The sequence below is a fragment of the Pungitius pungitius genome, chromosome 18, assembly GCF_949316345.1.
Source record: "Pungitius pungitius chromosome 18, fPunPun2.1, whole genome shotgun sequence".
NCBI lineage: Eukaryota > Metazoa > Chordata > Actinopteri > Perciformes > Gasterosteidae > Pungitius > Pungitius pungitius.
This window is the reverse complement of record NC_084917.1, coordinates 11,553,582-11,580,410: the sequence shown is the minus strand read 5'-3', so window position 1 is coordinate 11,580,410 and position 26,829 is coordinate 11,553,582. Positions and strand designations below refer to the sequence as shown.

General features: G+C 42.8%; 3 protein-coding genes across 4 annotated transcripts; 2 read left to right on the top strand and 1 right to left on the bottom strand.

Annotated features, from left to right (window-relative positions):
• Window positions 1-402: 402 nt before the first annotated feature.
• LOC119226936 (annexin A1-like) lies at window positions 403-5,122 on the top strand. 2 transcript variants are annotated; one of them, XM_037485339.2, is made up of 12 exons: window positions 403-479; window positions 575-686; window positions 884-989; window positions 1,264-1,358; window positions 1,745-1,858; window positions 2,036-2,126; window positions 2,341-2,477; window positions 2,871-2,964; window positions 3,435-3,530; window positions 4,313-4,371; window positions 4,655-4,777; window positions 4,924-5,122. In XM_037485339.2, the coding sequence occupies exons 2-12, from the start codon at window positions 618-620 to the stop codon at window positions 4,978-4,980; spliced, it is 1,041 nt and encodes a 346-aa protein (XP_037341236.2). In that variant the 5' UTR covers window positions 403-479; window positions 575-617; the 3' UTR covers window positions 4,981-5,122. The 2 variants fall into 2 exon arrangements, with proteins under 2 accessions (XP_037341236.2, XP_037341237.2); XM_037485340.2 differs by having other exon boundaries at window positions 409-479; window positions 613-686.
• Window positions 5,123-5,729: 607 nt separating this feature from the next.
• On the top strand, window positions 5,730-11,664 carry slc30a5 (solute carrier family 30 member 5). Its single transcript, XM_037485338.2, has 16 exons — window positions 5,730-6,285; window positions 6,474-6,596; window positions 6,677-6,743; window positions 7,002-7,087; window positions 7,262-7,349; window positions 7,500-7,587; window positions 7,702-7,778; window positions 7,894-8,064; window positions 8,180-8,468; window positions 8,623-8,831; window positions 9,320-9,477; window positions 9,569-9,698; window positions 10,030-10,312; window positions 10,410-10,636; window positions 11,104-11,232; window positions 11,424-11,664. Exons 1-16 carry the CDS (start codon window positions 6,215-6,217, stop codon window positions 11,592-11,594), a joined length of 2,367 nt encoding a protein of 788 aa, XP_037341235.2. The 5' UTR covers window positions 5,730-6,214; the 3' UTR covers window positions 11,595-11,664.
• Window positions 11,665-12,352: 688 nt separating this feature from the next.
• Window positions 12,353-26,780, bottom strand: LOC119226934 (MAM domain-containing protein 2-like). Its single transcript, XM_062558869.1, has 16 exons — window positions 26,525-26,780; window positions 23,404-23,749; window positions 23,171-23,281; window positions 20,084-20,373; window positions 18,749-18,833; window positions 18,423-18,554; window positions 17,660-17,928; window positions 17,319-17,412; window positions 16,740-16,886; window positions 15,938-16,057; window positions 15,691-15,839; window positions 14,682-14,778; window positions 14,207-14,365; window positions 13,880-14,133; window positions 12,857-12,941; window positions 12,353-12,752 (listed from the first exon to the last, which is right to left on the bottom strand). The coding sequence occupies exons 1-16, from the start codon at window positions 26,633-26,635 to the stop codon at window positions 12,706-12,708; spliced, it is 2,496 nt and encodes an 831-aa protein (XP_062414853.1). The 5' UTR covers window positions 26,636-26,780; the 3' UTR covers window positions 12,353-12,705.
• Between the last annotated feature and the right edge of the window lie 49 nt (window positions 26,781-26,829).

Here is a 26,829-nt window from a genome sequence, read left to right as displayed (position 1 = left end):
CCCTGAATGGGTTCAGTTCCCTTTCAGCAGTATCAGCTCAACAACATGTGGAACATCAGGTTCAGTCATTTAATTGTGCAAGACCAACAATGTGCAGTCTCAGGAATGTATTTAGGAGAGTTTCCTTCAGCTCCTCTAAAATACGTCCTACAGTGAACGTTTCTGCTGCTCCCACTATGTGTGTTTGGTGGATGCGTTGTTTGATTAAAGGATCAAGTGCTTATAACAAATTACAATACAAGTCCGCACAGAAGAGTCACCAAACCTGTCAGAAGCGACCAAACCTCTGTCGCCTGGGAAGGAATGTTGTCTTTGAGAGGCAGCAGGCGATTGGCCGATCCCTTTGCAGGTAAAAAAAAACAAACCTGTGTGAAAACCGTCTGTTCAGAGATGGGTGGAGCCTCGGCAGGGAGTGAAATACAGAGACTAGCACCTGAGATCTTCAAATCGGGGTGGGAAGGCCGTCTGCAGTAGCACAGGTGAGTTTTTCTGTTTATGTTTAATTATTAAATATTTAACTCAACTTTCAGCTCTTTTTTAAAAAATGTCTTTCTGATTTGCTTTCATCCCTCAGAAATAGTTTTTTTTCTGTTTCTGTCTATAACTTTACAGCAAACATGTCCTTCCTCACAAAATTCTTCAAAGGTATTCTCCATAAAACAGACCCAGTCGACGACACCGTAAAAGTGAGTATCGTAAGATCTGTCAATTCTGCACTTAAAACGAGATCAAAATGTCATAGATATGTGGAAGTTAATGAGAGCCTCTGTGTGAAGCTCTGTGAAGCCTTGTCTTCCATCTTTCCCGATAGATTAAATACAAAATCATCTTCATCACTGCCACGAGTGAGTAAAAACATTTGTATTTCCGTCTGTTGTTGTAGGTGAAGGATAATCCTAAACCAAAGTACTATGGAACAGTCACTCCGTATTCGAACTTCAACGCCACCCAAGATGCCGCCACCCTTCAGAGCGCCATTAAGAGTAAAGGTGCGTGTGCTCGCTCACGTTATCTGAAGAGTGTCCCCGTGCTTTGAAGGTCGGGTTCAATGGTCGCTCGTACAGAGACGGCTTTAAGTTAAATCACTCTGCATCAATAAGCACATGGTTATTGCTTATTGTTTTCACAATGCTTTACTCAAGTCTAGTTCAGCATTTTAAATGACTTACTAGTTTTTTTAAAGATCCACATCTGCTCTCAAGACATTTTGGTGTAAGGCTTTGCTTAAAGCGCTTTAATGAAAGCACGACTTGTCCCTCACAGGTGTGGACGAGGACGTGATCATTGCAATCCTGGTCAAGAGAAGCAACGAGCAAAGACAGAAGATCAAAGTAGTGTATGAAGCGTCCACTGGGAAGGTGAGTGATTCACTTCTCATGAGGATGAACACAACATGAACAACGCACAAGTCTACTGCCACAGGAAACGTCACAGGAACCCCCTCTGACCCTAAAATGTAAAGCCTGGTACGAAGAGTATCATGGGATCTAAAGTGTCATGGTGGCTAAAACAGCACACTTTGAACACATCACAAGTCCGTTTTGCGACCCGTGACCGTGCGAACCTCCCCAAAAACTGGTGGTACACCCCCTCTTGATCTTCGAGAACACAACAACAACAACAACCTCACACAAATAACAGCCCTTGTTTTCTAGTAGCAGTCGTGGTCCTCTCTGCAATGTCTTGACCATAGTGGAGAGCAGCTCCCTCACGCTGTCGTGCTGCTGCTCCGTGTGTCTTGCAGAAGCTGGACATAGATCTGAAGTCTGTTCTCAGGTCACATTTTGAGGACGTATGTGTGGCCCTGCTCATGGACCCGACTCACTACGACGCCCACCTGCTCAGGACGGCCACAAAGGTGACTCGGACGTTCATGCACCATATATGTCTGTATCATCAATTAATACCAAATCTCACTTTTTGCCATTTTACCTGAGTTGTATCTGGCTTTTGTTGGGAGAATTGTTTCTTTTAATGTTTGAGTAGTAAAACAAATTGAATTCAGTCCCATTCAGCATTTGCTCCTTTCCGACAGGGTTTGGGCACCAATGAAGACGTTCTAGTGGAGATTCTGGCAACAAGATCCAACCAAGAGATTCGAGAGATTAAAAGGGTCTTCAACGAAGGTTTGGCCCCATTCAATGCAGTTACTCTTTAAATCAAATTTGGGAACAGGCTGAGCTCTGAGTAACTGAAAGGCTTTGACATTTTATGGAACAGTTTATGTATTTACACTGTGGTGTGAGGACTGTGAGCCTCTAAACAACCAGCGCAGTCACGCGACGTGCCAACCACATCATTGCAACGTCTGATGTCTTTGTAATGCTCCCTGTCCTCCAGTGTACAAAACAGAGCTGGAGAAAGTCATTCAGGATGAGACCAGAGGGGACTTCACCTCGGCCCTTCTGGCCATGTTGAAAGCAAACAAAGACGAGAGCAAGGAAGTCGACGCGAATCTGGCCCAAAAGGACGCTCAGGTAAAATCTGCTTTACAATGTTAAAAGAGAGCTTGATCCAACCAGTCAACAAATTCCCCCCTTTAAAATAAGACTTTCCTTACAAACAGCAGAGAACTGTATACTATGGGACAATATGAAGTTGGGGACTAGTGGTGCTCTAGTTTGTATTTCCAAAAGCATGAAAGAGTACGCATTGTTTATTCCCCCCCCAAAAAAACAAATTGTGTTTGTTCGTGGTGATGAAGGATCGTGTTTCCCAGGGCGACAGTGTGGCTCGTTGACGTGTCTTATAGAACAAAGGAGCTCTGTGGCAGGGAGGACAGATCAGGCCTTGATACACACAGTACTTTAGGATCATCTGTTAACCAGAATCACCATATCATCTCGTAAAGGCGTGTTTTCCACCCGTAGATTCTGTTCGAGGCAGGCGAGAACACCAAAGGAACCAATGTTTCTGCCTTCATCGACATCCTGACCAAGCGGAGCGGGCCGCAGCTCTCAAAGAGTGAGTTCTAGAAACGCGTGAATCAGTCAGCTGTAACGTTGATTTATCGGAGGCGGAATCTGCCGAAACCTTCCTTGCAAAGAGTACACGTGCTCATACACTTCTGGAAAAGCTGGTGGAACCACACTGTCACACTGTCAGGTAACAGGTGGAACACACCCAGCAGTATGGAAACAAAACAGAGCAAAGTAGCTCTAAGTCTTCTGATAATTCTTTTTGTCTAACTATTTTGTGTTCATCTTTTTCTTTGGAGTCCACTAAACTTAGAGAAAACAGAAGAAGTTGTGAAGATTTTAGTATCAAGCACATACAGTATATTATTTCAGAGTCATCTCTGGCAGGTCACACTTAAAAATCCTCTCACGCTGTCTTCATTTAATAGCAAAGATATCTGTTGGTTTCTTTAAGAAACATCCTCTTTCTGGCTAACAAGCACGGCCCATTTACCCGTTGTCTGTTTTCCTCGTCAGCATTCCAGCAGTACGCCAGCGTCAGTGACGTCAAATTGCCCAAAGCCCTGGAAATGGAGCTAAAGGGAGACATTGAGAAATGTCTCATTGACATCGGTAAGGAGAGTTTCTTTGTTTCTGTCCTGATTTGGTCTCATATGGTTTCATTTCTCATGAAGGCAGAGTTAGCTTTTCTCAATCGACATCATGCTGGGATCATAGTGGACCGTCATTAATGTTGTTATTTTACATACAAGATAAATGTATGTAAATGGAAGCTGTCAGGCAACTGTCAATCCAAAATACACACCTTTAAAACAAATTAAATGAAATTTAATGAAATTCTTGAAATATGAAACATTGTTTTCATGGGCTTTAAATTACTTATTTGGGTGTAACAGTGATTCCGCAGCAAAGGTCGGCGGTTCACCTAAATCCAACCCTGAATTTCCAAAGTAAAACCTATTGAAGTCTGGCCAGTGGTTTTGATGAAATTTTACACAATTATTTTAAAATGGGCAAATGTATGGATGGTCATTTGGACTTTGCCCTCCTCAAAGACCACGGCTAGTTGGGTGACGGGGTTGTTTTACAGTTGAGTCGCAGTTATGCAATATATTATTCAGAGAGAAAACCCCAGAGGGGGTGTGTTAAAAGAAAAACAAAAAAACAAACAGAGGGAGTGCAAACTATATTAAACATGCAAAATAACCAGAGAGGTTCCATCAAAGCCACCAGTGAAGAGAATAGCATGGATAGACCCAATCCTAACAATACTACCTGCACATCCCGGTCTCCTGCGAAGAGGCACATCATGAAAGTCAATAAAATAACGCGCAGCTGTCAGACATATTGCAATATCTTCACTGGGAATATATGTGCGTCTTTTTCACCTTTAGTGAAATGTTCCTGGAACACACCCGCTTTCTTTGCAGAGAAGCTCCACCTGTCCATGAAGGTTTGTGTGAATGTCTGTCTCTTGCTCAACAACTCTGTGGCTTAACCCAAATGTTCTGAGGTCTGGTCACCATAAATATTGTTAACCTATAGAAAACACTGCTTAATTGTGGTGATTGGTTAACACAAAAGCCATACACAGAAGTAGTATATACTACATCTGTGTATGACTTATTGGATGACCCAATACATGATAAAATATTCAAAATGAACACAGTGTGTAGTAGAGCAGCAGAGTAAGGCCATTGGCATGCTTTCAGTTAACGGCTGCTCTGTTCTCACAGGGCCTCGGCACATGCGATCACACACTGATCAGGGTGCTGGTTAGCCGCTCCGAGGTCGACCTGAAGAAGATTGTGGAGGAATACAAGGCCATGTATGGTGTCTGCTTACAGGAGGATATACTGGTAAAATGACATACCTATGAAATATTAGAATTTTCCCTAATGGCTGCTTTAACGATCCGTCTTTTTCAATCAGACAACTCAGAAATGTATTTAAGATATTGTATCAGAGCATTTTCGCTGAGCACATCTTTTTCTCTGTTGTACAGAAAGACACTAAAGGACATCATCAGGCTATTCTGCTTGGACTGTGTGGAGCTCCCTGACACTCTGTTTAAAACCACCTGTCTTGAATTTGAGGCCAACCTGTGCAATGGATGCAACTAAAATGTCACATTAAAAATCACTTTCATAAATGTGACTAATGTAATTGATTAAGTTGAGGTATTCTAACCAACAATAAAAACATCTCATACCTATCTTGTCTTATGCTGTTTCTTCCCTTTCTTTCATGTGTTGTAAGTTGTGTGGTCCGTTTACTAAGTCAACATGAGGTCCCAAATCTAAAATTTGAGTATCAATTATGAGATGGTAGATCCAAATTTGTTGGTATAAGATGTCAGGTTGAAGTATTGACCTATACAATATCAATGTTTACGTTTCATAATATAAATAAGTTATATGAAACATTGCATACAATTTAGACTTTTTGAGAACATTTTTATAAAATTACGAAGAACACACCCATTGCTTGGTATCTCATTATTTGGAATTTGTTCTAAATTCTAAAATCTTTTTCCTCACAGAATCAGGCTTCCCTAGGAGAATGTTTCTATGGTTGAGAGGACCCGCCCACATTTGACACGTTTATAAAGCGGCTAATTTGGCCAAAAATTACATCTGATTTTCTGATTAAGACAGATTACACTTAAAATATGGAAAATTCAGACACTGCCATCACCACCTCATCAATTGTGTCTGCATCTACATCCATGCCATCTTTATCCTCATTGGACTAACGTTACTTCGTTCGCGGTGCTCTGCGCAGAAAGCTGAACAGCGCAGTAGCGACGCTCACGAGTAATACACACACGTGACGTGGACTTGTTTACGGTGTCCGGAAGTGCTGTGGCTTTTTGGCCAGCTTGGATGTTTTATCCCTTCACGACGGACCTTGAGATAACTGTTTATGTGGTCCGCTAGAACAAGCACTCGTTAATTATCGAGCTTTAACCGGGAGAGCACATGTAATTGTTTGTCGTACACGGCGTTGAAGCCAGAAACCTTGGATCCATTTTTCCAACTCGACTGGCGTGCCGGATGACTAGCTAGCAGGCTAACAAGCTAGCAGGCTAACAGGCAAAGCAAGCTGTCAAGTCTGCTGGTTTATGTCTGTGTGTATAGTTTAGTTAAGAAGTTAAGTTTAAACGGAAGAATGATTAAAAGCAACAGCGAGCTCGGTCTTATTCTATGAATGGGCCGTAGATTAATTTAATTATTCGGATAACAGTGATGTTTAGGATATTCGGGACATAAATACTGGCTCCGGACAGACTGGTGATGGAAGACAAATACAGCAGCAACGTGCTGTCCGGGGGGAAGCTGGGCATGGTCGAAGTGCCCAATTCCAGGTATGTGTCTGTTGATGACTGATTGATCTCATCCAACCGGTGTGAGTAACTTCTTTATGCTTTCTTGACATTGACTCCCCCATTCAATTGAACAGTTGACAGGTACTGTATATGTAAAGTAATGTCCAAAAACTAAAAAGTTAAGTGGGATTGGAAAACCTAAGCAGATGTCCTCATGTTTGTTTCAGGTTAACCAGATACATCGTTTTACTGGTTGTCACTAAGGTCCTCAAGGCTCTGGGGATCTTTGAATCGTATGATATCCTCAAGGTTGTTCACATTGTCCAGTTCATCTTCATACTAAAATTAGGGTACGTACTTGTATTACCTGCTTGCCATTTTATTGAACATTATGTGTTACTGTAATTAAACTGAAGTTCTCTTTTCTCAGGAGTGCTGTTATTCTGCTTTTCTTTCAAAAGCCTTTCTCCTCTGGCAAAGTCATCTCAAAGAGACAGGTTTGTTGACAATGTTTCCCATTCAAATTGTATGTGATCCACCTCTTGCTTTATTTAAGGATAAAGCAGTTTCATCTGCAATTTCTGCTTTATTCAACATAAAATTTGAGCCCCATGCTTTAAAGGCTGATCTTTATTAAATGAAAATACATTTTGTAAAGTCACTCTACCAACCTAACAATTCCCTTCTTTTGCCTCAAGCAGAGAAAACTATTAATACTAATTTCTGTTTTCATTTTAAATGTGTTTTCTTTTCAGTGGATAAAGTTACTCAAGCATGCTGTTTTCAGCTGTGTCATATCCCTCCTTGGCTTCTTTGGTCTCACTCTCTGTGGACCTCTAAGGTAACATTTCACCAATAATGTGTGTTAAGAGTACGTTTATAAAAGCAGCATTGCTGTATGCATGCATGCAAGATATTTGTGTTGTTTTAAGTGTTTATTCATGTATTTGTGTTTACTTCAGGCCAACTCTTTTTTTTGCTTAGGATGTGTAATGTGATTCTCTTTTTTTCACAGGACATTGTTGCTTTTTGAGCACAGTGATGTTGTGGTTGTTGCTCTCCTCGGCGTCCTGTTCACGAGCTCAGGAGGGGGGCCGTCCAAGGTAAGAGGCCACAAGTGTACTGGTTTGAAATCACAAACCTGACCCTACCTAAATACCTGTGTTGCCTTGTCTATACTGCCTCAGGTTAATCGATCACTGTAGTAGAAGTATGTGAAATACATTTCTGTTGGTTTGTCTGGATTCACGTAGACCAGAGGCGCTGCCCTCTTCATCATCGCCGTGATCTGTCTCCTCCTCTTCGACAACGACGATCTCATGGCAAAGATGGCGGAGCACCGTATCCTTGCTCCTCATGGGAGCCTCCTCGTTATTTTATTTTTTCCGCCTGATCTGTATGTGTTTTTTGTATACCTTTTTATTTTGTGATTGCCTTGACTCGTCTTCAAACCAGCTGAGGGCCATCATGACAGCGCGCTCACTCATTTCCTCTACACAGCCATTGGATTTTTAGGGGTTGCCGATCATAAAGTAAGCAAAAAGCTGTGTCATGCGTTAAAGGTTCTGTTTAGTGCTGCTCACAGAAGCATAGTAAAGTATGACTTTGGTTTTCTGAATGAGTTTCCACCCTCTGTCTACCCCTCAGGGAGGCGTAGTGCTGCTGGTGGCCTCCCTGCTCCTGAAGGTGGGCTTTCACACGGCCTCCAGGAAACTGTCAGTGGAGATTGGGGGCTCGAAGCGCCTCTACGCCCTTGACAACTTGGTTTCGGCTATCGTGCTGCTCCCCTGGGTCATAGTGCTCTCATTGACCACAGACGTAAGGGCACAGACCATGTGCTTTTTCTATGTATTTATGCGCTCAGATGGTCTTCCTCGACGTCACTCAGATGATTTGAATGACCTCCTAACCGACTGCTGTTTCTCAACGCCAGAGTAAAGTAGAATCCTGGTCGTCCCTCATTCTGCCATTTGGGATGATCATCCTCTCCGTGACGATCCTGGAGTTTTACGTGGAGGCCATCTGCAACACTAAGATGGAGACGCCGAGGTGCGCTCGCTACGGCGCCATCGCCCTCTTCCTCAGTGCCCTGTTGCTGGCGAACTTCTGGACCCACCCGCTGACCGACCAGCTGCGCTCCATGAGCAAACCGCCCCAGCAGGGCAGCACGGAGCATGTGCTCTCTGGAGGAGTGATAGTCAGTGCCATCTTCTTCATCATGTGTAAGTGAAGGAGACGGCACCTTATCTCGGCACCGGCAAAGCATTTATGGATATTTATGTTCCTTCGCATGTCACCATTCTCACTGAAGTGCATCACGAATTCCTTTTGTTTGTTTGTTTGTTGCTCATCTTAAATGTGCATCTCTGTCTGCAGCCTCCAGTATTCTCTCATCTCCATCAAAGAAAGGTCAGAAAGGCACCCTGGTGGGTTACTCGCCTGAAGGGACCCCTCTGTACAACTTCATGGGTGACGCCCTGCAGCACACATCTCAGTCCCTCCCACGGTTCATCAAAGACTCCTTGAAACAGATCCTAGAGGAATACGATTCCAGACAGATCTTCTACTTCCTGTGTCTCAACCTGGTATGCATAGTGAGCAAAGTGGGAATTGACCAAAACGCTTAAAGTTCCAGGACCACAAAAATTCTTGTCAAAATAAGAGCTTTCTTAATACGTCACACAAATTGTGGAACCCATGGGACATATTAGAGATCCACAGGAAAAATAACAACAGCAAAGTGGTAACGATGTTCTGAGTAGGTAAGTTTATTAGAGTGAACTTTCCAATAGAGATTGATAATGTAAGGAGGTTATTGTCTGTATATTCCCTACAAACTTCTCCTGCTCTCCTATAATATTTTAGAGGCAGTGGTTGGCTGTGGCCACCAAAGAAAGCCCTTTTTCTAATATTTTCACTTTCTTTTTTAAGAAGTCAATCCCGTTCTCTTTTTTAGAAAATAGTCAAGATTCTGACTTTCATACTTGGGATTGGTGTGTAGATTCAGCTTTGACATTACCTGCTCTCTTGTTATATTCAGGTATTAAGTGTTATGTGTGTTGCTCTGTTCCAGGCTTTCACCTTTGTGGAGCTCTTCTATGGTGTTTGGACCAACAGTCTGGGACTGATCTCTGACGGCTTCCACATGCTGTTTGACTGCTCTGCTTTAGTCCTCGGCTTGTTCGCTGCCCTCATGTCGCGCTGGAAAGCCACCAGGATCTTCTCCTATGGGTAAGGGCCGTCAAGAAGACATTGGAAAGTTGTAAGGCATTTCAAACTCCAGCTGGATGTGAAAATGGTCTCTCGTTCTGCTTTGTTGCAGGTATGGTCGCGTGGAAATCCTTTCTGGATTTATCAATGGCCTGTTCCTCATGGTCATCGCTTTCTTTGTCTTTGTGGAGTCGGTAACCCGTGTGTTGGATCCTCCTAATATAAACACAGACATGCTGACTGTGAGTACACTGTCCTGTACTGAAAGTGGGCTCGCTCCAACCTGCTCATGTACTTGAATAAATGTACCTTTTAACTTAATATTAAGTATCTGCTAATAAACTCTGAGATATTTCTATTTTCCAACATTCACATTGCTCACTTTATTTTAGTATCAGAGTGGCTTCTTTGTGTTTAGGTTGTGCAGTGGTTGAGAAAAAGAAGTGTGTGTTGATGAGCTTTGGAACAAACTGACTGATGTATATTTTTAATTATGTGTCAGTTATTAAAGATCTTTCGTAGCAGCCCAACATCACTCTGTGTCATGTTTTTTTTTTTTTTGGTCTCCTCTAGCCGGTGTCTGTGGGAGGCCTACTGGTCAACCTGGTGGGCATCTGTGCCTTCAGCCACGCTCACGCCCACGCCCACGGCGGCAAAACCTGCCCGTCGAATGACCACGGCCACTCGCACCACGGCCACTCCCACAGCGAGCACGGCCACTCCCACAGCGAGCACGGCCACTCCCACGGAGGGCACGGCCACTCCCACGGAGGGCACGGCCACTCCCACGGAGGGACTAGCGGACACGGGCCCCCCCCCGGCTCCGGGGGTGGAGGCATGAACGCTAACATGAGAGGTGTGCGCTTGCGTCGTCGCACTCTCGTAATGCTGCAGACTAGAAGTTGTCTGCAGATAAAATTCTTATGTTTTCTTTTTTTTGTTTTTCATCGCAGGTGTTTTCCTCCACGTCCTGGCCGACACTTTGGGCAGCGTCGGTGTGATCATCTCCACCATCCTCATCCGCCAGTTCGGCTGGTTGATCGCCGACCCCATTTGCTCGCTCTTCATCGCCACGCTCATTTTTCTCAGCGTCATCCCTCTGCTGAAGGACGCCTGCGAGGTTCTTCTTCTACGAATTCCCCCAGAAATTGAGAAGGAACTGAACAGTGCGCTGGAAAAGGTGAGGGGTCACACGTGAGGGGGGGGTATGTTTTCATACAACACGTGATGCTTTTCAACTCCACAACGAAGGTTGTGTGTTCTGTTTTAAAGTGTGAATGAAAGCGAGGCCATTTGCATAATATGTTTTTAGTTTTAATTGGAGGTCCAGGAATTGTTGCAATTTTGTAGTCTACTTTAGGTTTGCATAACCATGGAGCCTATGGCATGTTTCCTCTCACATGAAGAAATAAAACATGCCCCACGGTTGCTTGCCAGGTGTCAACTGAACCTGCTTGTGTTGTGTTGTGCGATCGCCATATAGTTTTTGTCTTCATGCCCATCTTTTATAAATCAATGACAATGTATTGAAGTAGAATATTCTCATCCGAATTCAAGTCAAGTCTTGTTCAGTATTGTTGACAGTAAAAATACGACCACCCCGTCAGCAGAGGAACAGTCTAAAAAGGTTTCCTGGTGTTGTTTCAGGTTGAGAAGATCGAAGGAGTTTTGTCGTACAGAGACTCTCATTTCTGGAGGCATTCTGCCAGCATCATGGCAGGGACCATCCACCTCCAGATCATGGCCGGCGTGGTGGAGCAGAGGATCGTACAGCAGGTCGGTACAAACGGTAGAATCCAGAGTGGTGGTGTTGCTGCACTGCAGGGCTTAACTTGTGCTGTGTAATTGTAGATGGCCTAAAGGGTCATTTTACATTCATGTACCCCGAAGAATGAATCCTCAGGCAGACCGCTGTGAAATGTTGAGTTAGGATATTGACGATTCTGTTTGATCTTTGTGCCACAAAGGTGACGGCCGTTTTGAAGGACGCCGGGGTGAATAATCTGTCAGTGCAGGTGGAAAAGGAGGCCTACTTCCAGCACATGTCGGGACTCAGTACAGGATTTCAGGAAGTTCTGGCAATGACGCAGCAGATGGAGTCCATGAAATACCTCAACGACGGGACCTGTATCATGTAACGAAATTCTGATGGACCAAATGAAGGCTTCTGTCCCTTTTTCATTCAAATGTACAGTTTATGTATGTATGCGGTTTAAAATAAATCTTATATTGGTTTTATCTTTGTATCATCTGATTTTGCAGTCAAATTGTTAAACTTCTTATGTAATCGATCTAAAGAAATAATTATAGTCATGACATATTCTCTTAGGGCAAGTTAATGTGTTATTATTTCAAGGCCGACAATCATTTTGTCATGTGTTAATTATTATTATTTTGTAAGTCCATTGCTCACTGGCTCTGAATACAGAACCACAACTGAAAACGGGCAGGAACATTTACATTTGAAATCTCTTCTAGACGGCAGAGTTGATAGAACCAAAGTTGGTAACCTGTATCACTGAAAGTGTTTTTTTTCTTTGGGGGGGGGCAAAAATGTGCCTGCACAGTAACTGGATAACTTGTTTTTCTATAACAATCTAGGAAAAAAGATAATTCAATTTTTTTTTTATTTGCATAAGTTTAACTGCTACTGTGGTAAGTGAATACTACTGTTAAAAAGCACCTTATTTTTTACAATACTTTTTTATTGAGTTTTGGGCATCACCATGCGATTAATCATGATTCATGCAATGAATCACGATAAGAACGGGTAATCCTTGCCCGCGCTAATTCGGTGTCATTGTTCTTCCAGTTATTTTGGCCTAATTAGGGATATTTTGGAAAGGGTTGAAATGATTATTCATTTCAAACTCAAGTTTTAGTAATGACCCCAAAGTGATGCATCTTTTCCGTTTTATTGGCAGTCTACTAAATGATAAGCTGTTAGGTTTTGACTTCTGCATTTACCAATGAAGAGAAAAACAAAAATAATGGTGGATAAACTTCTAGCTTCATTTGAGCAATGAGCATTAATCTAATGCATCAAGATGTGAAGAAAGACGGTTAAACACGCTCTCTTTGGCTAAGGTGCTGACTATAACACAACTGAATACAGAACTACGTGAAAGGATAATTTCTAACCACATCCCTGCGTGTTCTGATTGACGCGCAGGTGTCCAAAGCCTGTAATGTGCAACAAATAACCAAGAGGGCTCAATGCATCCTACGCAGCAGACGTCCTCTTGCCTTCTACTCGATCTTATTGGAGGTTTCCACGGTGGCTTTGATCTCCATTTCTGTGGGGGATTTAAAAGGAAATCAGTTCAAACCACCATCTATTGATCGTATACGTAGCGTTTTTTTCTTCAATGTTTTTTCTGTAGTACTGCAGATTCTTTACCGGGGCAAGTTCCGCCTTGCAAGATGATGTCATCAATGGCGATGTCGCTCCTAACTGATGAGCCCCTGGTTGCCTCAAACACAATCTGGAAACATATTTCTCACTGTGAGCGATTAGCAAAACAACAGTTTAATCTTATAACTAGGGCCGGGACTCGATCAAAAATATTAATCTAATTAATTAGAGGCTTTGTAATTAATCGAAATTAATCGCATTTTAATTGCATAAATATTTGACCTGAGAACAGTGATTAGTAATTTTTTTCACATGGATTTTTATTTTTGTTCAACCAATTCCAGCAGACAAGTGTAGCAATAGCATATTTAGAAATATAGTACTTTCAGAAATTCAGGTAGCCTATAGGTTAGTAGACCTTCTGTAAACTAGTTTTTTTAAGTAGACCAATACTTTCAAGTACATTCAGAACATTGGTTATTTTTTCAGAAGTGGACCAGTTACCCTGGTGCTTAAACCAGTCATCTGGTGCAGTGTGGGTTGGGTGTGGGTCCTTGTACGTCCACGCTAGCTGCTAGCTGCTAATTGTTTTGCGTTGAGGTGATACTTGCTGTTCGAGGTGAATTCCTTGTTGCACAGCTTGCACACAACCACGCTCTTATCGACGCTTCCATCTGTGTGTTTATTATAATAAGATTTCCCATTCATGGGGCCAACCGACACGGTCTCGTCAGCTTCTTCGTTCATGTTCACTGTGGTTTGTGTGTTGTCTGAAGTCATGAACGCTAGTTGGTGCTCCAGTATAATCGGTCCTCCGAAACTCATCTAGTGAGAAACGTTCCGCGGTGCAAAAAATAAGTGTAAAAATGCGCAAAAAATGTTTAATGTGTTATTTTTTGTGCAATTAATTAATCTTAATTCACATTGTAATTAATTAATCGTAATTAACGCGCTAAAGTCCCGGCCCTACTTATAACTTATGATAGAATCCTAGTAAAAAGTATATAACTGCTATTATTGTCTCTCAGAACAAAGGCTGTACATGAAGACGTTTTGTTGTACTCTTGCCTGATGCTGGCTGTCGCTCTGGTACTCCACCGTGGCCCTCAGCCAAGCGATGCTCTGCTCGCCGCTCAGTTGCCACAGCAACAGCTCCTCTCCATCCGCGCGGAGGTGAATGCCGAGCCGACCCGTCCCCGAGCCGTACATGTGGTAGTAGAAGTGCAGGCACTGTGGCCCCTTGGAGCCCCTCAGAGGTCGAGACAGCAGACGCGCCCTCTGACCGGGCAGCATGGGCGACGCCTCCATGTGCAGGTAGTATCCTGCCAATCAAAAGTCAACGTTTTCAACAGCCCTTCACTGTCTGGGGGGAGAGTTTAATGGGGAAACCCTCACCCAGTCCCGTGGTGTGGTCTCCTCTGGGGCCGGTGTACGAGGTCGGGGGGGGTCCTCTCCTCCACCGCCAGTCCGCATCGTCGCTCTGCTTGTCCTGAGCGTAGCCGCACAGGCCTGCCTCAAAGTCACAGTGTCCTGGCAGAGACATTGACAACAAACCTGCAACAGAGACATGAAGGACACCTGGTTTTTGTGATGCAAAAGATATGTTTGAAGTAGGGGCGGGACTTTAGCGCGTTAATTACGATTAATTAATTAATGAAAGTACTATATTTCCATGTGAAAAAAATTACTTCTCACTGTTCTCAGGTCAAATATTTATGCAATTAAAATGTGATTAATTTCGATTAATTAATTACAAAGCCTCTAATTAATTATTAATTAATATTTTTAGAGTCCCGGCACTAGTTTAAAGTAAATAAAACATTGAGTTGATGGTTGGTTACACTCTTCCGGTCGTTTTGCAGATTCTTACCCACTGTCAGCTCACAGTCTCCGAGGCTCACATTGATGTCATCCAAAGCCACAGAGCCGCATTCCCAGAAACTCCTGCAGGTGCTGACAAAAACCAACTAAAGAACAGAAATAAAATAGTAAGCAGATGCGTCAACATCCGCCCCCCCCACAGAGGAATCAAATCCACTGCTGGCATACACCATCACTTTAGAAATGAACTAAAACAATGAACACTTTGTTGTGTGTGACTCATGAGGCGGAAATCATCAACCAGCTGTTTTCCTAAAACGGTGCAATGTGTAAAGTTGGGAACAAGTTGGAACCATGTAGAGAACGGCTTTGGGATTTGGATAAATTCATTATGGTATACATGAACACACAATGACAATATTATAACCTCTAGCGTTGTGTGGTAAATAAATTATATCACAGAGCAGATCAGTTTTTTACTTCTCATATTAATTCTTAAGCATTTTTCTGTTCTTTCTGTCGTTCTTTGCATGTGCTGCATCTGTCCTTTTTTATTTTTTGGGAATAATTAAAATGACGTAGACATAAAACCACACCGGCCTTGTATTGACCATTCTGTCAAAAAATCTCGACAATCAGCGGAGGCCGAGTTGCATAGAGGATGGACATCGCCCCCTGGTGGACGTCAGAAAGGATACAAGTTTAAGGCAGCTCCACATTTAGTGGAAAGTTTGTGTAGACTTTCGTGTTCCCCAGAGGAGAAACAATAAAACTGGTGATTTGTGACTTTTCTTTTTATGTTTACCTCCTGGTTTCCTCCTTTCATTCTTTTTTTGTTTCTTTATTTCAGTTCATTTATTTTGTATTTCTACCTGCTAGCTCCCATTATTCAGTCATTCATTCTTCACTTCCTCTTTCTCTTCCTCACACACTACCTTCCCTTTCTTCATTCTCTCATTGGATCTCTTCTGCCCTCCTTTCTTTTTTCCTTTCCTTTATGCACTCATCCTCCACTGCTATGCCAACTGTTTTGATATATCCTCTTCCTCTCCTCTGACCCTGCCAGGCTGTGATGTCTGGAAGGTGATGTCCGTTGTGATCCAGAATCCTCTGGAGTTCTCCCCGTGAGTCCAGATCTTCTCCTGGCTGCTGCTCTGCTGCTGCTGCTGCAGATACACAGCAAGCGCCTCGTCTGTCTGGTTGAAACCTGCAGTTGCCACGGTTATTTATGTCTGGTGAGTCAGTAAAATAAATCGACAGCCCAGGATTTTCACTGATGGCACAAGGTAAACATCCGTCACCCACCCCTCAGTGAGTAGGAGAATCTCAAGCAGTACTTCATGTTCGCAGGGAGAGTTGGTCCCATCAGCCGGGTAACGTAACCAGAGCGTCGGCTCAGCTGGGAATGAGACAACAGGAAATATCCTGCGAGGAGAAGATGGAATTGTTTTTATTCTTTCCTAAATCTGCTTACCATTAACGTTCCCACCACTACTCGCACCTGTTATTGATCTTAGTTTCAACGGTCTCCAACAGTTTTTCAGCCTCAAATAGCATTTCATCACCCAGAGGTGCCACAGTTTTAAAAACTGTGCAAAGTGAGCTTCAAACTGGTTCATAAGAAGCTAGTACCAAATCTCTGGCTTGTAAAGTTGTATTTTCTTCTTGTGGCAAAAATAAATAGTGATGAATAAAATGATTGAATGAATGATAGATCCACAGAATCTTAAAATAATCATCTGGAAGAGTCCATTTGAGCCGGTCAGTTAGACATATTGGTTTAGTAACGCAGTCCTATGACATTGTCAAACTCATGATGGATTGTTATTGAAAAAAGGATCAGTATCAATGCAGCAGAAGCAGAGAAAACATCTGGCTGCCTACATTACCCAAAATGCAACTCCAACTGCACAGATTTTGATGTGAAAGTAGCGTTTAGGCTTCGAGCGGCCAGCCTCAAAAGATGAGGAGCAGGCTACAAATATCTTGTAAATTCCCTTCTTTCTAACTCCAGTCGCACATTCCTTTTGAATTGTTTTAACTCCCCATCTAATGTAATGCAGGTTTAAGTAGACCAAAGCCCACTATCAGTGTCGTCTAGGCCCACCTGACCCTGTAGTGTGGTCTCCATTCCTAAATATGTTGGGCTTCACAGACACTCTACTCCACGACGACAAAATCCCCTGGTCCTGGACGTAGTGGCAGAAACCTGACTCAAAGTCACAGCTGGAGATGGAGGGGTCAAAGGTCGGCTCTGTGGAACAAATGTACGGGAGCAGTGTTTTGATGTTGGATAAACAGGTTTGAGTGTTTATTATTTATCAGTGAGAGTATTTGTATGGCCATCAATAGTCCACAGAAGATGATTACCGGTACCCTCTGGATATTTGTAAAGATATATCCATTTATTTACCAGGTTAGTCTCTCTTTAAAAAGAGAGACCTGGCATTGACATAAGCAATTAACATAATTGCACATAGAATGGAGCAACAACAACAAAACCCACTCTCTCTGATCACATAATGTGATCACCATTTTCACTTTGAACATCACAGAGAAAGCATTGTAAAAACGTGATATTCTATATATCCTTTACGATTTTCATCGGTTTCAATCCTAGGAGGTTATTATTTGGTCATCGATGTAACGGTTGTTGAAATGAACACAAACTGTGAGTGCAGCTCACCAGTGTCTGTGCTGCAAAACTCTGGAGAAAAGGAAATGTCATCAACTGCCACGCGTCCCCCCCTCGGGCTGTTAAAGGACACCTCAAAGACCAGCTGGAACAGAAGGAAGACCCTCAAAGACAAAGATTGACAAAGACAAAGCCGTTGTGTCCACGCAGATGCAAACACAGGAGGAATGAACATTATATTCCACATGTAAATGTAATATCTTTATATAATGTTTCTTATACAACATTCAGAAATGGGATGCTTCATCTCCTCTTCCCTCGCTTTTTAGAATGTCATTTCTGTTAATGTAGATCTTTAAAATGCAATGGTAACAAAGACATGACCCACTCACCTGTACAGAGTATGGTGCCTTCAGGTCCACCTGGGCAGGGGCCCATTGTGCCAGCGTGCCGCTCTGTGTCTCTCTGTCTGCCCTCCACAGCTCCTGGTACTGACCCAGCTGGTCTCTGGTGTAAACAGAGAACAGGTTCGACCTGCTCTCGCTTCGCTGGTACTGAAAACTCAGGCACCCGGACATCGGCACCGTCGTCATGGGAGACGCCAGTGTGGCCACTTCGTTGAAAGTTTTGGCGTAGATGGAGTCCACGTACATCATGTGACCTGAGCGAGGGTTCAAAAGTGAGCTGTTCCAACGTGGGTGAGTGCAGACAACACCCGCAAAACAAAAAGCTTCTGGGAACATTTTAGATTCAGGTTGTTACTTTCATCCAGTTTGAGCCGCGCAGAAAACACAGGACATCGAAGGCCCTGCACTCTTTGAATGGAGAGTGTGGTTTTGTTTGCTTGTGGAAGCAACAAGTATTTGTTACGGGGGCCAAGAGCTCAGAAATAAAAGGATAATGCTGATGGTGTTCTGTATGTTTCAGATTGACATTGAATGAATTGATCCTGGAACACTATTAACACACACACACACGACTTGGAGTCGATCCCACATACGCCGTACTTCTGCTGTAAATACATATTAGAGCACTACAATCATGGCCAAAGTATGCAAAGAAAAATATAAAATGTAGAATTAATTTGCTCATTTGGTCCAACATGAAAATGTGCAGGGCCATGTCATTGGACACATTTATATGAATCCTTCTCACCTGTCTTGAATGTGTGGTCACTTTGTATGTTGTTGTGAAGCAGCTGGCCCCCGCCTCCTCCCACATACCAGTTTACATTGGCATTCCACCGGTTACTGTATCCACACAGGTGAGATCCCTCAAAATCACACTCTAGAAGCAGAAACAAACAAAACAGGGGCTGCCATTAAGGGTTTGGTTACAAAAGGCTTTAAACGTAATAAAGTATGTGTGTGAGATGAAGGGACGGCGCACGGATGGTTTTAAATCCAGATGTGCAAGCTGACGTGGTTTATTCTTTGGTGTTAAGAAGCATGTGTGAGTGATGTATGTAGTGATGCACCGACCCAGGCAGTATCCAGAGCTGATGTGGATCTCAAAGATGGCCACGCTGCTCCCAGTGCTCCGTCCAGGTTTACCTTCGATAACGACCTAACCAACAACACATGCTCAGCAATACTCGGCCACCCTGCTGTGGAGTGACATAGCAATGACATCATAGAAATTAGCCACGGTATTTGGACCCATGACATGTACGGACATCTCATTTATTTTTAAATCTCTGGTGAGCAGCAGGTTTCCAGTGAAATGACTTCCAGAAGAAAGAGGAGAAACACTCCTTGTCCATTTGAGTCGTCGTTCCGATGGATGAATAACATGCTTTTATTTATTATTTTAAAATTAGATACTCAATTGTTTAATTTCTTTAGCTGAAATTGACAAAAAAGCTTTGTAGGACAACATATTTGTTCATTTTCATTTAACTTCTAAAGAAATAGTTCCAGCTGTTACATTTTGAGAAAAACATTTTTTTGCTTTCTCTCTTGTACATAAAAAGAATGGTATCCCTTTTATGTCCATGCCTTAGGAAGGTTAAACATTACAAATGTAGATCTGGGAGATGGATGGCTTAACTAACACAGAGGTCACTAAAGGTCAGAGGCAGCTGTAGCCTGGCTCTCTTCAAGATGAAACATAAATCTTTAAACCGATGAATCTGGTTTCTTTAATTCTGATATTTTAGTGGGAGTTGCGTTGTTGAATTATGTCCTGGCTTGCCTGAGCTAATTTAATTGCATCCAGACTCCGTCCTTAACACGCAACGTAGTCTCAGCTTTTTGATACCCACTATTTGTCATGTAGTTTCTTTAGAAAGGGCTCTCAGTTGGTATCGATTATCTCTTCAGATTTTTGGGAAAAAAAAGAAAAGAAAGAAAAGAAAAGAGTATTCAGAATCTGGTGGTAAAACCACCGACATACCATTGTTTCACCTGGGTCTACTTTGGACTGAAATACATTCATGCACTAAGGGGCCCACATAGCAGAGACCCCAGTAAACGTCATGTAGGCCGCGACCCTGTCACAGTAGGCCCTGCCCATGTATTTAATATAAACATGTGCTGCCCTGTTCCCACACTGTTTGGATAATGTTTGTGTGTGTCTGTGTGTGTTTCTCCACACACTTTGCGCTGGCCTATATTTGGGCCTGCATGTGTAAAATAAAATCTTTGTCTTTCGTCCTATCAACAACAGCATAAAATATTGTGTTCTGCCCTAACAATTTCAAATTTACTAAAGGTTTAATTTACATGTAACTTTCAGATTTTATTCATTCATTTGAGCTCTTTTTAGGCCTGGTTGTCCCACATTTTAAACAAAGATTGTTTGTTCCAGCCTCTCACCCTGAACGGCTCGGTGCCGTTCTGCAGGTCCATGCTTGAGATGACCCAGCTGTCAGACGGCGCCTGGCTGCCCCACAGCGGCTTGTCAAAGCTCTTTCCCTCGGTGCGCTGCAGGACTTCCAGGCTTCCCTTCCCGCTGATCTGGAAGACGAGCCTCAGGCAGCTCCACTCCTCCTGCTCCAGGACCGGACTCAGCAGGGCGCCGGTGATCTCTCTCTGTGGCCCAGTATCTGCATCTATCTCGGCCTCCCGGGTGTCGCTCATAGCCGCGTCCACTGAAACAAAGTGCCCTGAAATGACAGGGATAAAATGTTGTCAAATCACTTTAAGAGGTTTTATATTGCATGTTACAAATATAAAAGTCAATACTTGAAGAAGAATAATATGAACATTTCATATTTATATTCTATGTCATTGTGGTTATTTTAAATGCTATTTCAGAGTTTGGGAGCACAGCAGAGACCTTGAGTGTCCTGCATGTCATTTCGTCAGTATCCATCATAATGCAGTGGATTGGTTCAACTCCAGAAAGTAGCCACTTATTTCATGAGCTGACAAAGACATTTTTTTTAAAAAGTACCCGGCCTCAAAACGAGGTCATATGAAATAAAAACTGCATTTGCTGAACTAGGCTGCCACTAATCCGTAAAGATGTTAAAGCTTATAAATACTTCTAACTGGAATGCAGGAATCATGTGACCTTCTTTTGTGGAAGTGTTCGCAATAGTGTTTCTTTTGTTTCAACTATAAAGACTTCTGTGAAGGTAAATCCTTTTTAATGGGTCTCAAAGTTTTTTGACTATAAGAAAGAATCGACCCCAAGCTCTGAATCGAATTTCTACACAAAGTGACAGAGAAAAAGTGATGAAACAAGTCATTCAGTCTGGAGAAATGCCAGCAGAGCTGAAGATTATTTTTAAACTTCCTCTTTCCTCTTTTGGCGAATAAGATAAATGCTAATATGTTGGCATTTAGCAGCCGATGTGAATGTTAGTTCACACACATTTGCTTATTACCAATAAGCACAAAGAAGAGCAGAGACTGATGGAATGTCATTATCTTTGTGTATATTTAGTGCTGAGTAGGCTGAGATTTTGACCTGATAATATTTTACACATCTTATTTTCTTATCTTAAAAAGAGCCAAATGCTGAACAAAAATGCTATATTTTAAATTCAGCTCCGACCACAACAGAAACTCTTATTTTCTTCTTTTTACCACTCCACACCTCTGGACTGTCTTCACTCACCATTTATTATTCGTCCCTGTGGAGTGTCCCGCTGCCCGGACAAACACGTGCTCATACTGAGCTCATAATGGTTAATTCAAGATGTTTTCCTTCTATTTTGTGCCAATGCGTTGCAATTGCTTTTAAATGTTTGAATTTACACAAATTCAGTCGTGAAATTTAGGTGATCATGACGTATCGACTTGGTTTTATAATGGTCTCTCCCTTTTTGAAGTCAGACAGGAAAAAAAGTACATAAAACGCTTCATATAGTTGACATGAGTCCACTTCTCTTACAGACTCAGCCGTGCTGGACTCCTGGGGGAGGAGAATAAACACTGAGCACGCCATTGGCTACACTGACCTTTTAACAAGTAGCAACACGGATGGAAACAGAAGGAGAGAAAGTTTCCCAGACGGAAGGCTGGCAGCAGGACAGGATGCCACTGCAGAGCACTTTCGTACATGCAAGGATCATGCTGGGAAAATGGGTATTAAAGAAAAGTTTTTCCAACCAAGTCTAGCCGGGGATACAGTTGCTTCTGTGGAGGCCACAGTGATGCTAGAAGGAGGACATCCTCCTCAGTCCAAACTGTGTAGATGTAGAAAGGGTTTGGTTTAACAACAGCCATACAGCCCTTACACAAGTACACAAGCAAATTAAGCAATTTGATGGTGCATATTCATCAAATTGATATAAGGCCAACTTTGGAAATGCAATATTATCAATTTGCTTGTTCCACAGGGTCAGGTATGAGGATTTCACACACACAGGAGTCTGTTACACATTATGGAAATGCTTAAATGCTCAGACAATGTAAGATGAACGACATCATTACATTGTATGCACCGAATAATTGATTAATCAGCAATTGATGGTGCAGGTAGTTTCTGGTTGTAGTTACTTCTTACCACTTATGCCGAATATAACTGTTGTGGTCTACAGAGCTGAAGTCAGGACAATGTTAGCCTAGCTTAGCATAAATATATAACAAGATCAAAACTAAAACCTGGCTGTACGACCTTCCAAAAAAGTCTCACATCTCCAAAGTACCGTGTTTTCCTTTGACACAACAAAATTACATGCTGGAACAAAAGGTTCCAACATGTAATTGCCCTCGAAAACCACAAATTGCTCTTCTGTCCCCTTTAAGAAGTAGGCCCATTTTCATTAAGCAGTACACCACTGAGAAGGGGGAAAATAATAAAGATTGTGGTATTAGAGAATTATATGTTCTGGCACTGGAGATCCAAATATACTGTGGTCTTGGCCTGAATATGGCTGACTGTTGAATTTCGTTAAATTTAGTTGTTTTGGGAGTTTTAAGGGTTTCGCATCAGGTCAACGAACTGATTATTTTCTAACATCAACATAACTTTCACCTCTCAAATTGGGGCCTGCCTCATGTCACAATTCACTTGACAGGTTGGTGCTGCAAGTACAACGTGACGCCTCTCTTCATATTCTGTGCAAGCACGGATACATCATGGGAGAATGAATTTGGCAACAGTTGCGTAGTCTCCAGAACAGTGCAATGTACACATGATCCATCTCCTGGCTTTGATGACATAAATATTGACTGGCGTGACGGAGATATTGGCATGTACACAGCACAATCATTATCAGCTGCAGGAGCAACCCAGCGAGAGAAATCCGAAATGTGTTACTTCATTGACTCCAGATGTTTGGAGGTGCTGGAATCAATGCGGACCAGATGGGCTTCTTTTCACCAGCATGCGTTGTTCATTTGGCCAAAACCAAGCACCAAAACAACGGCACAAATAGCGCAGCTCCGCCACTAAAGGAGCAGCGATAAAAGAAAACGAGTGAAGCTGCCGCGTGGCAAGTGTCCCAGTACCATCTCTGTTCAGGCTCCAGCTTGTTGAGTCTGCTTCCGAAGTGTATCCGCAGGTGTCGGACTCAAAGTTGCAGGAGCCGGGCAACCGCTGGCTCTGGGCTTGGATGGTGGCTTTGAACACAGAGGGGAAGGGGGGTGGGTGGGTGGATGGTAAGAATGAATCATAGCAACTGGCATTGACAGAAACATGCCCTCATTCACCAGCACTGGTACGACCAGTAAAAAGTACTCACCAGCAAGAGTCAAGAGGTAGAATGGAAGCATCGCGGCTCCCTCTGGAAATGAATCGATCCTCGGAGGAAAAAAGGGTGAGCAAAAGTAGGTCTGTGTGCATCCACAGTCAGAAGAAATCCAAGAAGTGGCTGGGAAAAGTGTGTTTTTGAAGATCCCTCTGGTGAGTGTCTCTCCAGCTCGCAGACTGGCAGCACACTGCAGACGCTCCGCTGGCAAGTGTTTGTGTCTGGACAACAGGGGGAGGAGGAGAAGGGGGACTGACAGAGAGAGAGAGGAGGAGGAGGAGGAGGAGGAGAAAGAAAGAAGGTGCGTGATGACTTGGTGGGAAGCCCTGGTGTGGGAACACTGAACAGAGAAACAAGGGAGGGTGTGAAAAGAGGGAGAAGAAGGGTGGAGAAAAAGAAGTGGGAGATCATTGGGTGGTCAGAGATGACAAGGAGCTTTCCTTGGTGCTCAGTGATGCAGATGGAATGATCCTAAAAAGAGAACCAATTGTATAAAACAGTGTAAAATCATTGAACAGAACATTTATTAGATGGTTGCAAACATTGAGCAGAGTTGACACAAGTCATGCATCAAGGCTACTCAAAGCTTTCCTTCAGCATCTGGTTTAAATATACAGGCAATAAAACATCACAACAAGAGGTCCTTGGAAAAATGTTCAAATCCTGCTTCACAAATCATCCTGTAAATCTGTTTGACCACTAAGTCTCAGATCAACAGGTCACTGAATCTTAGACATTTCTCAACATTTGGGATGATGAGCAGAGGAGGCAAACTTCTGTCAGTGAACAATGTACTAAAAGAAGTAAAACATTTGAAGATAACAGTGTGCAACCAATCAGCACTCTTATTCCGCCACGATCGTATTTCTTGCCCCCCCCCTAGTGGTTCCAGGGGCGAGTGCCTTGCTAAAGGGCCCCTCAGTATCCTATTGCCAGCCTCGATATCAGCCTCTCAGTAGTCATAAGGATGGGTCCTCACTGGAAATGTCCTGACCGTAGTTTCAGTTGACTAAACGTAACAAAAGCGTGAATCCGTGAGACCAAAGAAATGGTTTTCCCACTGTGGCATGGAAGCAGTGGACTGGTCTGCACACGGCCCGACCTCAAACAAATCCAATAACTTTGGGATGAACCCGGAACGCAGACTGAGTAAATCCCTGCTACCAGGCTCTCTGTGAACCCCCCCCCCCCTGAAGCATTGAGATGAACAGGTCACACAGAGGGTGACACAGCAATAGTCACATGGTCTACGTGTAACAAGTGGTCCCGTGCATTCGGGATATTATCACACCTTTCAGATCTGTTTAAATCTCTATAGGAGGTTGAATAAAACGAAGTGCCCCATCTAGCCCTGATATTTGGCTTCACTGAAAAAAAGAAAAACAAGATCGAAAACTGTCTTTACAAACCTGCAGAGTGAAAACACTTTGCAACCCTCTCAAAGATTTTTCCTGGCTGTGAACGTTCCCACGAATCATCCTCCCATTCCACTGAAATACAAATGAACCATGTGGCAATTTGAGGGCCACCACATCAAAGCTGTGCCAGAAGCTTCACAGTTGTAGCATGATTTGGGATCATGACTGGTTCACTCGCTCATGTTGGATACTGGAGGCCGGCCTTGGCGTGATGTCTTTAAGAGGAAGCGCTTTCATCCACATTTGGGATCCATCTGTCCGCTGAATCCGTATTTATCAGATTTTCAAGAGAAAATGACTCAAACATTCAAAACAAAGATGATTGTAAGGATTGTACCGATGGGGTTCTGCCTTTATTCAAGACAACAATGGTTTTAAACTAGTTTGAATGCTCTCAGTCAGAAAGTAAGGAAACAATAAGAAACACTGAGGACCAACTCTATCCTGCTAAAGAGTGCCACCTGCAGTCCGACTGAAAGCACATCCACATGAAAACAACCGAACCGGCACCGAGCATTTTGAGAGGCCATGTTTTTTTGCAGGATGAGACATAAACTCTGCAATATTTAACGATTAAACATGAATGTGCGTTCATTCCAGTAATGGGTTCAGTCTGTGCTCACTGCATGCTGTATATTTAACAACAAGACATGCACATCTTCGCCCATGTATGCAGAGAAGGCCAGAAATTATTGATGTTTCCGGAAATAAAATACTGGCTGTGTGACGTGACCTCAGATACGTTCGGATGACCTCATTCTGCGTGTTGGACTCTCCGTCTTGGAGCTCTTTGATTGGCTCTCTCAAAGGTTCATTGCCTGTGTTTTACACTGGCACGCAGGCAGTTTGTGTGGGATCAAATCGTGCAGCCCCCAAAGATAGGAATCCCTGATTGGATGCCATGGTTACTACTCTAAACCATCGCCATCCTCCTTTGCAAATTGTTGTCACGGAAACACCTGCTCGGGCGGAAGGTCACACGTGACTTAGGTGAGAATTAGTTACAGGGGCTCAACAATATGTAAACACGGGCCCCATTGATCTGCAATACCAGGCATTGAGTGACACTGAAACATGCACTGATTATCATGCCAGGTGCTCCACAAGCTCCACCGCCTGCTTCACACTCCTCCATCGCATCGACCATGATTAGTTCCTTCATTTCTTGTTGGGCGTGTAAGACTAAAAACAAGATTAACAAGCCTAGAATAAAAAGGGTTTGTGTGGACTTCTACAAAAAAGGGAGAACCATGTTCAGCATGATAGTACTTAAACATTCAGTTGAGATCATGAGTTGATATACTATATACTTTTTTAGATACAAGGCTAACACATTTTACCCATAAATATAAATAAAATAAATATGTGGGAAAATATTTGTAAACAGTAATTGAATGTGTCACTTTTTCTGTCTTTTAAAATCAGAATCAGAATAAACTTAATTTATGCTTTATCCTCAATTTTCCACACAGTTTATTTCTACAAATAAAAACAGGTGAGAATATAAACATTTAACAACTATACAGTACAGATACAAATCTAAATATATCCAAAGTATTATATATAAGATCATAACTTATACATTATACATATGATACTTAGTGCAAATGGAGGTGCAGTGTGACTGATTAAATGTTCATAGGGAGACTGTTTTTATTGTGTGGTGGTTTTGTCGTACAGTGCTCTGTGGCCCTTACCGGAGCGGAGGAGTCCAAACAAGTTGTGTTTCCTCGTACTTTCCCCCAAAACTTAATTGGAACGTGTGCGATGTCAATGGGACCAAAGCAGAGAGGCCCTTTTTCAGCCATCGGTTTGCTTGAAACCTTTCCACACACCTGTTTCCAATCAGCTCTTCTATTGGAAAAGGCTTATGTTGAAAATGAATACCGAGTGAAGCAAGACAACTTCAAGCAAAATAAATTGTTAAGATTTTAAAAAAGGCAACCTTATAATCCCTGAAGTTGATTTAATAAATGTACACATGTTTTATTATTGATACCCT

What these genes read in the sequence shown, in the direction of transcription:
- LOC119226936 (XM_037485339.2), top strand. Translation starts at nt 618, where the DNA reads ATGTCCTTCCTCACAAAATTCTTCAAAGGTATTCTCCATAAAACAGAC. An exon ending in TGCTCAGGACGGCCACAAAG is followed by an intron (nt 1,859 to 2,035) that starts GTGACTCGGACG and finishes CCTTTCCGACAG; the next exon opens with GGTTTGGGCACCAATGAAGA. An exon ending in TAAAAGGGTCTTCAACGAAG is followed by an intron (nt 2,127 to 2,340) that starts GTTTGGCCCCAT and finishes CCTGTCCTCCAG; the next exon opens with TGTACAAAACAGAGCTGGAG.
- slc30a5 (XM_037485338.2), top strand. Translation starts at nt 6,215, where the DNA reads ATGGAAGACAAATACAGCAGCAACGTGCTGTCCGGGGGGAAGCTGGGC. An exon ending in GGCAAAGATGGCGGAGCACC is followed by an intron (nt 7,588 to 7,701) that starts GTATCCTTGCTC and finishes TCTTCAAACCAG; the next exon opens with CTGAGGGCCATCATGACAGC. An exon ending in TAGGGGTTGCCGATCATAAA is followed by an intron (nt 7,779 to 7,893) that starts GTAAGCAAAAAG and finishes TCTACCCCTCAG; the next exon opens with GGAGGCGTAGTGCTGCTGGT.
- LOC119226934 (XM_062558869.1), bottom strand. Translation starts at nt 26,635, where the DNA reads ATGGCTGAAAAAGGGCCTCTCTGCTTTGGTCCCATTGACATCGCACAC. An exon ending in AGACTGTGAGCTGACAGTGG is followed by an intron (nt 14,366 to 14,681) that starts GTAAGAATCTGC and finishes TCTCTGTTGCAG; the next exon opens with GTTTGTTGTCAATGTCTCTG. An exon ending in GCAAGGCGGAACTTGCCCCG is followed by an intron (nt 12,753 to 12,856) that starts GTAAAGAATCTG and finishes AATCCCCCACAG; the next exon opens with AAATGGAGATCAAAGCCACC.